Source organism: Polypterus senegalus, chromosome 4 (assembly GCF_016835505.1).
Source record: "Polypterus senegalus isolate Bchr_013 chromosome 4, ASM1683550v1, whole genome shotgun sequence".
NCBI classification, from domain to species: Eukaryota; Metazoa; Chordata; class Cladistia; order Polypteriformes; family Polypteridae; genus Polypterus; species Polypterus senegalus.
In genome coordinates this window covers 136,550,411-136,559,543 of record NC_053157.1, presented here as the reverse complement: position 1 = coordinate 136,559,543, position 9,133 = coordinate 136,550,411, and the positions used below count along the sequence as shown (strand labels likewise).

At 36.2% G+C, this 9,133-nt stretch overlaps 1 protein-coding gene across 3 annotated transcripts in view; it reads right to left on the bottom strand.

The window, feature by feature from the left end:
• Positions 1 to 7,000: 7,000 nt before the first annotated feature.
• klhl5 (kelch-like family member 5) overlaps positions 7,001 to 9,133 on the bottom strand; it is a 256,324-nt gene continuing 254,191 nt past the window's right edge. For all 3 annotated transcript variants that reach the window (XM_039751303.1, XM_039751305.1, XM_039751302.1), the window contains 2 exons: positions 8,251 to 8,422; positions 7,001 to 8,067 (listed from right to left, as the gene is read on the bottom strand). In XM_039751303.1, the coding sequence (XP_039607237.1) occupies positions 8,011 to 8,067; positions 8,251 to 8,422 (229 nt within the window). In that variant the 3' untranslated portion in view covers positions 7,001 to 8,010. The remainder of the gene's footprint in view (positions 8,068 to 8,250; positions 8,423 to 9,133) is intronic.

Here is a 9,133-nt window from a genome sequence, read left to right as displayed (position 1 = left end):
TGGCATTGAAAATGTCCCCCTTTGAGTGTGACTTTTTGAACTACTCTCATCTGCATTTGCTGACTCCTGAATGTCAAGCTATGTTTTGGATGTTCAAGTAAAAATTGGCTCAAGTCATTGTGAAAAAGGATGGTATATCAGCCAAGGTCTGTTTTGATTCAGAAGTGCAGGATTGCTCCAATTTTGGAGGTTGGGCAAGGAGTGTGGCTGGCATGAAGAGGCATTCATCTATGGGTCCCATCGCGTAAACTGATGTCACGGTACATTGCCCTCATGTATTCAGAGCATGGGAGGGTCCAGTCTCATTCAATTTGTATCTGCCTGCTCACTTCAAGATTCACTTCACTTCTGTGTATCCTGGTTGCGGCTTGTTCATAATAGTCCTTATTATACTCCTGGTACTCCACCTCCACAATATCAGTAAATGGATCTGAGGAATGTGAGATCCAGTCCATTGTGGACACAAGAAGGGATGGCTCACCAGCTTAATATTTTGTTCACTGGAAAGGCTACAGGCACAAAAATCGTTCCTGGGTCTGTCTTGATACCCTTCATGCTTCACACATTTTCACAATAAATTTCTGTTAAAACTAGATGAATGTGTCGGGATGATTAGGCATCTTTTAGTATTTTTTACATGCTTATTTCAATTGTTTTGATTGATCATTTACACATTTACATGTTTTTTTTGAAGGCACAGAATTCAGTTCTGATGTTTAATTTTCATTTATCCATTTAATTTATTAGTTGTAGAATATATTTTTTGTTAGTTTTGGCCACCATTTTGTATTTTATTGATAGCCGCCATTTTGGACACCCATCACTGCGACAGCGTCTCACATTGTCAGGGGTATATACTCAGGGGTTGTGACCTGTGGGAAACTTAAGTGACAGCTTAAAAGATCAGTTAAAAGTTCACTTCCTCATCCGAGTTGCAGATTTAAAACCCCTTTTATCTGTCTGACTTCTTATTTTTATTTTTGATAATGTACAGTATATACAACTTTGGGTTTTGTCTTACATTTTTGGCTTAGCGAGCATGTCTTTTGATCTCAAAGTTTTGACCTTTATTCTGTCTCGTATCTATTTCCTGCTGCTCACTAAAATTCCTTGACAGTTCACCGACAGAAGAATAAGACAATGCCTCAGTTCATCTTTGAGAGGTTTATGGCCTTTAAAACAGGCTACCAGCTCAGCTGCAGCATTAGGAGGCCCTCCCCCCTTGGGTTCTTCACACCAAAGACAGAATACATAACAAATAATACTGATATAATAAAAATATCATAATAAACTTTACAGAGTGACTAGCTGTATTACCCAGCTTCAACTGGGAAATTTCGTAAGACAGTGGGCCTCAGTTATAGTGCTGTCAGTTATTCAGGTGTATCAGAAGTACTATGTACAGTAACTAACTAAGTTCTTTTATCTACACAGTATTTGTGGTTTTTCTTTTTTATCAAGGGTTAACATTATGAGCAGATATTGTGGTGTAACACGTAAAGTTTTGGACCAAGGGTTTCAAACCCTGAGATTGTGGGTTCAAGTCCAGTTACTGACACTAAGCTCATCTGCCTGTACCTCAACTGGAAAATCAAAAGAAATGCAACCAATTGTATCTCAGTTGTTGTAAGTCATCCCAGTTAAAAACATTAGCCCAGTAACAATAATAATAGTTAGGTCACTGGAGCTGCTTACTCTTGAACATGCTATATACAATTGCCAATAAATAAACCATTCCTGCTATAGATAAATTCCTGCTTTTTCTGGCAATATCTTTGTAATAAAATCGTTTCCTTTATGATTTCTTTTCATTATATGGGGTCACGGATGTGCCCTAAACCTTTTCTGTGTCTCCTTTTTGTCTTACAATATATATACAGATTGAAAAACAAAAGGGCAAAAAATGTAAAAAGAAAGAAATTAATAAAAGCACTTACATTAACAGATAAACTAAAACAAATCACAAAAATACTGCAAAAAATAAAAGTAAGAGAAACTAAAGCAGGGGAACGCAGGCAAAACCAAAACTCCTGCCACTCCTGTTGTAAATTTGAAATGAAAAAATTGTTTTTTAATTTCATAAGCCACTAAAAAAGAAAACTGAATCAAAGTCTTGTATTATTTTAAAAGTTTATTATAAATTGAACATAAATATTTTTTAGAAAACAATGGAATGAAAATAGAATAAGATAAGACAACACATGCAATATATAATGGAAATATTTTATAAAAATCTGTAATAGGCGAGGCTGTTTCTTTAAGTAAAACATTATCTACTATGTAAATATCATGTATGATACATTTTTTAAATATCATAAAGATGCGGTATAAATTTCAGTTAATTTATCTGTGTATTTCTCTTATGCATGATCAAATGTTAATTTTTTGGCATATAAAGTGGCCTGCTCAAATGAAATATGCAACCTCAACCCTACTAAGCAACAAAGCAAGCTTTAAAGATCTGAAACGTAATGGTAGGTTGGTTAAAATTCACCATTCATTAAATTGGCTACTCTTTAAGCAACTATGAGAAGTAGGTGGATTGTCATTACTCCTCCATTTTAGTGACTTAACACGACTTAATCAGTAGCAACAGTAAACTGAATGAATTTTGCTGTGCATATCAGCAGTCTCTGTGACTTCATAATTTAATCAAAAAAGCAAACACATAAATATTTATTTGATACTATGGGTTTTTAAAAACAAGAAGAAGATGAAAGTTTTGCTAAATGGTTTCTTAGAATGCTGAACGTTTCCAGCCTTTCACTTTTCCTACATGGACAGCAGAAAAGCGTCTACAGTAGGGGGCCCCTTGGGACACAGAGATGGCGGCAGGTCAGCCCACGTTGATAAGGTTATTAAGATGATTCAAAGGTGGTTCGTTCAAGGTTGACTTCAAATTGCTACAAATCAAGATGATGTATTGGCATCAAACTTTAAAATTAGATCCACCTCATCATTAAATGGAGACAAATAAATGAACAGTAAAAGTTACTAATTGTATTTACTAACTGAAAGTTGTGTTCTCAGTCGTTCTTCTTTTGCCATCTTCAGAATAAAAGTGGCTCAGCATACCCTAAAGAAAAAATTGTACTCATGCTGTTTTGTTGTGGCTTGGCTATATTGCATATTTTTTTGTTTGTTTTTCTCTCTCCCAGTTACTCAGTAATTTTCTTGTAATATGCAAACGACACACCGTTAAAAGTGCATGACGTTGAGTGTTGACTAGTATTGTGAACTTGCAGTTCAGGTGTAAAATGCCCCTGGCATTTTAAAAATGTAATGCATTGCTTTAATAAAAAAAAATATGACATCATCAGTTTATGTCAGATTTATCATCTTGTACGCTATACAACGACACCGTTATTTGGTACGGCCATTAGGCACCATGCTCCCACTATTCTTGTAGAACAGCTGAATCAGGCTGGGCTATGTAAAATATCTCATCTCATTTTCTGAAACCAATTTACCTAGCGAGTTCTGTTGTGTATGTAAAATATAACAGGGAATGATGAGGAAAAGAACCAAGTTTCCATTTGTATGCAATTTTGTGAAACTGATGCTAAAATTCATGTTGTGTACAATTTTGCATTGCAAAACTCACTGAAACAGGTTTTTTTTTTTAATTCATAAAGGACTTTTGGGAAGCAGAAAGAAAGAAACACTGCTTCTTTAGGGTATGGCAATGCCGTACACCCACAAAAAGTTCCAGAAAATAAATGAACAGTGTTTTCGGAAATGTAATTATGGCTAAAGAGAGCCCACGATGAGATAAAATGATGTATAAAATGGTCTACTGCTAGACTAAAGCATTCTCCAGTGAGAAAAGAAACTACCTGTGGTCTTACAATTGTGCATGGCGAGCTGATCTGACAGAGTGTACTATAACTTCAACCTGACTGATCAGCTGGCTTCCCATCAGCCACAGCACCCTTCTGCTGCCTGATGGGAAGTGCTGTCCCCTCGTCAGCACTGCTACAGGACTGCAGATGAGATGAAAATATATGAAGGAAATTAATCGGTATTCTTTCTGGCTCAATGGTGCGGATTTACCTGCTCGCATAATAGTGTAGTTTTGTGATTTCTTTTGTGAAGTGAAACTAACTCAGATTTCTTCAGATTGTTGGTTCATCACTGAGATTGGACTAAAAGTATCCTGATTCTGGAGTGCATGGTTAACTACACTTGCTTAGATGTATTAAGCAAAAGTAAGAGTAAAAGTCACACAAGCAACCGGTCAGGTGATACTTTATTTCAGTTTTTTTAATTAATTCTGATGGTGAATTATCCAATTATCAATATGTAATAAAAGCAAGCTTGCGAAAAAATAGCTCAGTGGAAGTGTATTAAGTAGGGAGGATGGCTGTTGGTTATTACAATTCTGCACAGCCGGTATTTTAATTTCTATAATATGTAGTCTTCACTGGTACCTTTACAAATAATATTCTGTCAATTGCTTCTTACCTCATTTGATTAATTTTTAGTGCTTCATAAATTGATCAATTTTTTACATGCATTTCTATAGTTCGCTTAATCATTTAGTGAAATTTAGTACAATTTAGGATGCACCATTATTAAAATATGTTTCTGTTTTACTGCAACATCAAAGATTTTTTTTAAATAAATTTACTTTCATTTAAAATCTTTTAACCTGCCTGTAGGTAAAAGAAGAGAGACAATGTAAATATTATGAAACCAAAAATCAGCTTCACATTCATTCTGGAAAAAAAAATCCATAAAATATATATATATATATATATATATATATATATATATACATATATATATAAAAATTAAGGCACAAAATATTAAAAAAAGATAATATATGTGGTGCAAATAACCTGTTGAAGAGTGCCTCTTCAAGTAATACACAAAGCAACTGGTGAATGTAAAGCATAATACACACATTAGATATTTAAAATGCACATTCTATAACATTCTTACATATTTCCAACACAGCAATATACCACCAGATTTACATTTACAAACATTTTCTGACTAAAGTAAATGTGCTGTTAGGACGGTCATAAATCAGTACACACTGGCACACACTGATATGTTCTCCCACCTCTCCTTTCTTATCTCTACCTCTTTTATGTAACTAGTTTCCTTTATTTAATAACTTATTTTAAAATGCGGCGTGGTGACGTAGTGGTAGCACTGCTGCCTCGCAGTAAGGAGACCCGGGTTCATGTCCCGGGTCCTCCCTGTGTGGAGTTGGCTTGTTCTCCCCGTGTTTGCATGGGTTTCCTCTGGGTGCTCGAATTTCCTCTCACGGTCCAAAAACATGCAGAACAGGTGGATTGGTGGTCCCAATTTGGCCGTGGTGTGTGTGTGTGTTCACCGTGCGATGGACTGGCGCCCTATCTAGCATTTGTTCCTGCTTTGCACCCTTATGCTAGCTGGGACCCCCACGACCCTGTTCAGGACAAAGCGGGTTAGAAAATGACTGACTGACTTACAGTCATATGAAAAAGTTTGGGAACCCCTCTCAGCCTGCATAATAATTTACTTTCAACAAAAAAGATAACAGTGGTATGCCTTTCATTTCCTAGGAACATCTGAGTACTGGGGTGTTTTCCGAACAAAGATTTTTAGTGAAGTAGTATTTAGTTGTATGAAATTAAATCAAATGTGAAAAACTGGCTGTGCAAAAATTTGGGTCCCCTTGTAATTTTGCTGATTTGAATGCATGTAACTGCTCAATACTGATTACTCGCAACACCAAATTGGTTGGAGTAGCTCGTTAAGAATTGAACTTCATAGATAAGTGTGTCCAATCATGAGAAAAGGTATTTAAGGTGGTCAATTGCAAGTTGTGCTTTCCTTTGACTCTCCTCTGAAGAGTGACAGCATGGGATCCTCTCAAACAATCTGAAAACAAAGATTGTTCAGTATCTTGGCTTAGGGGTAAGGCTACAAAGAGCTATCTGAGAGGTTTAAACTGTCAGTTTCAACTGTAAGGAATGTAATTAGGAAATGGAAGGCCACAGGCACAGTTGCTGTTAAACCCAGGTCTGGCAGGCCAAGAAAAATACAGGAGCGGCATATGCACAAGATTGTGAGAAAGTTACAGACAACCCACAGATCACCTCCAAAGACCTGCAAGAACATCTTTCTTCAGATGGTTTATCTGTACATCGTTCTACAATTCAGTGCAATTTGCACAAAGAACATCTGTATGGCAGGGTGATGAGAAAGAAGCCCTTTCTGTACTCACACCACAAACACAGTCGCTTGTTATGTGCAAATGCTCATTTAGACAAGCCAGATTCATTTTGGAACAAAGTGCTTTGGACTGATGACACAAAAATTGAGTTATTTGGTCATAACAAAAAGCACTTTGCATGGCAGAAGAAGAACACTGCATTGGGAGAAAAACACCTGCTACCTACTGTCAAATTTAGTGGAGGTTCCATCAGGCTGTGGGGCTGTGTGGCTAGTTTAGGGTCTGGGGCTCTTGTTAAAGTCGAGGGTCGGATGAATTCAACCCAATATCAACAAATTCTTCAGGATAATGTTAAAGAATCAGTCCCAAAGTTGAAGTTATGCAGGGGTTGGATATTTCAACAAGACAATGACCCAAAACACAGTTCGAAATCTACAAACACATTCATGCAGAGGGAGAAGTACAATGTTCTGGAATAGCCATCACAGTCCCCGGACTTGAATATCATCGAAAATCTATGGGGTGATTTGAAGCAGGCTGTCTATGCTCGGCAGCCTTCAAATTTAACTGAACTGGAGAGATTTTGTATGGAAGAATGGTCAAAAATACCTCCATCCAGAATCCAGACACTCATCAAAGGCTATAGGAGGCGTCTAGAGGCTGTTATATTTGCAATATTACATATTTGATGTAATATCTCTGTTGGGGTGCCCAAATTTATGCACCTGTCTAATTTTGTTATGATGCATATTGCATATTTTCTGTTCATCCAATAAACTTAATGTCACTGCTGAAATACTACTGTTTCCATAAGGCATGTCATATATTAAAAGGAAGTTGCTACTTTGAAAGCTCAGCCAATGAGAAACAAAAATCCAAAGAATTAAGAGAGGTTCCCAAACTTTGTCATACTGTGATTGTATTTTCTACCCATGAACCATTCATAGTGTGCATAGTGAATTCTATCTAAGAATGCTAGAAAAGACCTCTGTGACTTTTGGGAATGTAAGCAGTGCTCAGTCAGACTTTCCAAATGTGCAGTATGAAAATAGTGCAATTTAAATTACATTGGAGTTGTGGAGAATTGCAAAGATTTTGATATGATAAAACCTGCAAAAGAAGCAAATACATGTATGCATTGTATTTTTCTAATTGACTAATTTAAAAAAGTGTCATTGAGTGATTGCAAGTCCAACAACAATGTCTCTAGTAAAAAATCCATGACAACAGAAAGTACGTTACAAAAAGATTTAAAAAAGATTTCACTCATATTTGAAAGCAAATAAAGTGCAAATTTAAGTATAAACACATGCCTTTATAATGTACAAATATCGACCAATGCTGAATTTTTCTTTAAAGTAGTTACGATATTCTTTTCCCATCTTGTAACCAAGATACACCACTACTTACACAAACTACCAACTTGACTTTACAGTTCACATTTTCTGATTTTTTTTAACACAGTAGAAATGTGAAAGCAACATTTTATAATACATGGCCAGAAGCAAATAAAAAAAAAAAAAAGACCTTTGGCTTCTACTAGAGATAGCAGGCAAAAAAACGGAATTGTATGAAATCAATTCAAAATCATAAAGGCTTTCTCATAAATCAAAGCATTTAACCAGCAAGTTTAGAGCCCTTTGTACACACGCGGTGAAAACAAAATCCCAAGATCGTTTAAAGACTTTGAATGTAGTGCAGAAAGAAATGATCATTTTCAGGAATTTGTTTTTCCTCATAATGTGAGCTTATAAACACGACTCCTTGGGGATACACACAAGCAAACGGAATGAGGCTCAATAAGATTATTAAGGACAGCTTATTCCAAAATGACTGCAGGCTTATAGTTTTACTGCCACGACACAAGCTCCGGCCCTTCCAAGGCACAAGGGTGCAACCTGCAAAACGAAAATATTATTAGATAGGCAGACAAACTATATAAAATATAGATAGACAGACAGATAGATATTTTAAAGGCTGCCAAAGAGTGTTTTTGGTCTGCTAATATTGTAACCCATCACTCCTAAAAATCACTAAAACTTCTCTAAATTAGTGAGCGACACTGGCACAGGACAGCTTACCTGTGTCCACTCATTGGTCTGAGGGTCATACGCTTCAACAGCATTTAAGTATACTTGTCCATCATATCCTCCAACAGCATAGAGGCGATCGCCCATCAGACACACACCCACAGCATCTCTGCTAATGCTCATTGGAGCGACTGCTGTCCACGTATCTGTCTTTGGGTCATACCTGAAACAACAGAAACATTACAGATTTCAGAGGGAAAGCATTTTATATTAACCCCCAATAGAACAGTTTTCTAGCAAGTGAAATATTTTAACTTATGATAGGACTGTAACATCCAAATGTATTTTACTTGAAACTTTATCATCTTGATAATAAGATTATCATAATTGTCCATGCTGGCTTATCAATATGCAGGCAAATGGGTGATGATTTATAATAAATAACAAAAACATCAACATTTCTTTATCGTAAATTAAGACCACTTATTTGTCTATACAATATTGTACAAAGACACAACCAACAGGTACCAGCGACGTAACGCCATTGTAGCCAATTAAAGTAAACACAAAATTATGTTATTGTTGCATAACTGATTTCATCTGCAATGAAGGCTAGCTTTGTAATGATGGAATTTTTTGCAGACCCAATTTCTGTTCGGATGTCTTTAAGCCAGGTTCCCTTCCAACTAAGATTTATTCCAGTGTACAGACAGATTTTTTCCACTGACTTTATAGCCATTAAAATGTTTCTACAAGTGGTAATACTTCATGTAGTGTGACAAAATGTTACTCCAGAGCTGCTCAAAGTCATTTTCAGCGCAGGCACAAAAGTCCATGATCTACAAGTAAAAGACAGATGTGAAAAGGAGTGCTTTGACTCATGGAATATTTTTGTGTATTTTTCAACAAAAGAAGGTAAAAGGGCGGATTGCAC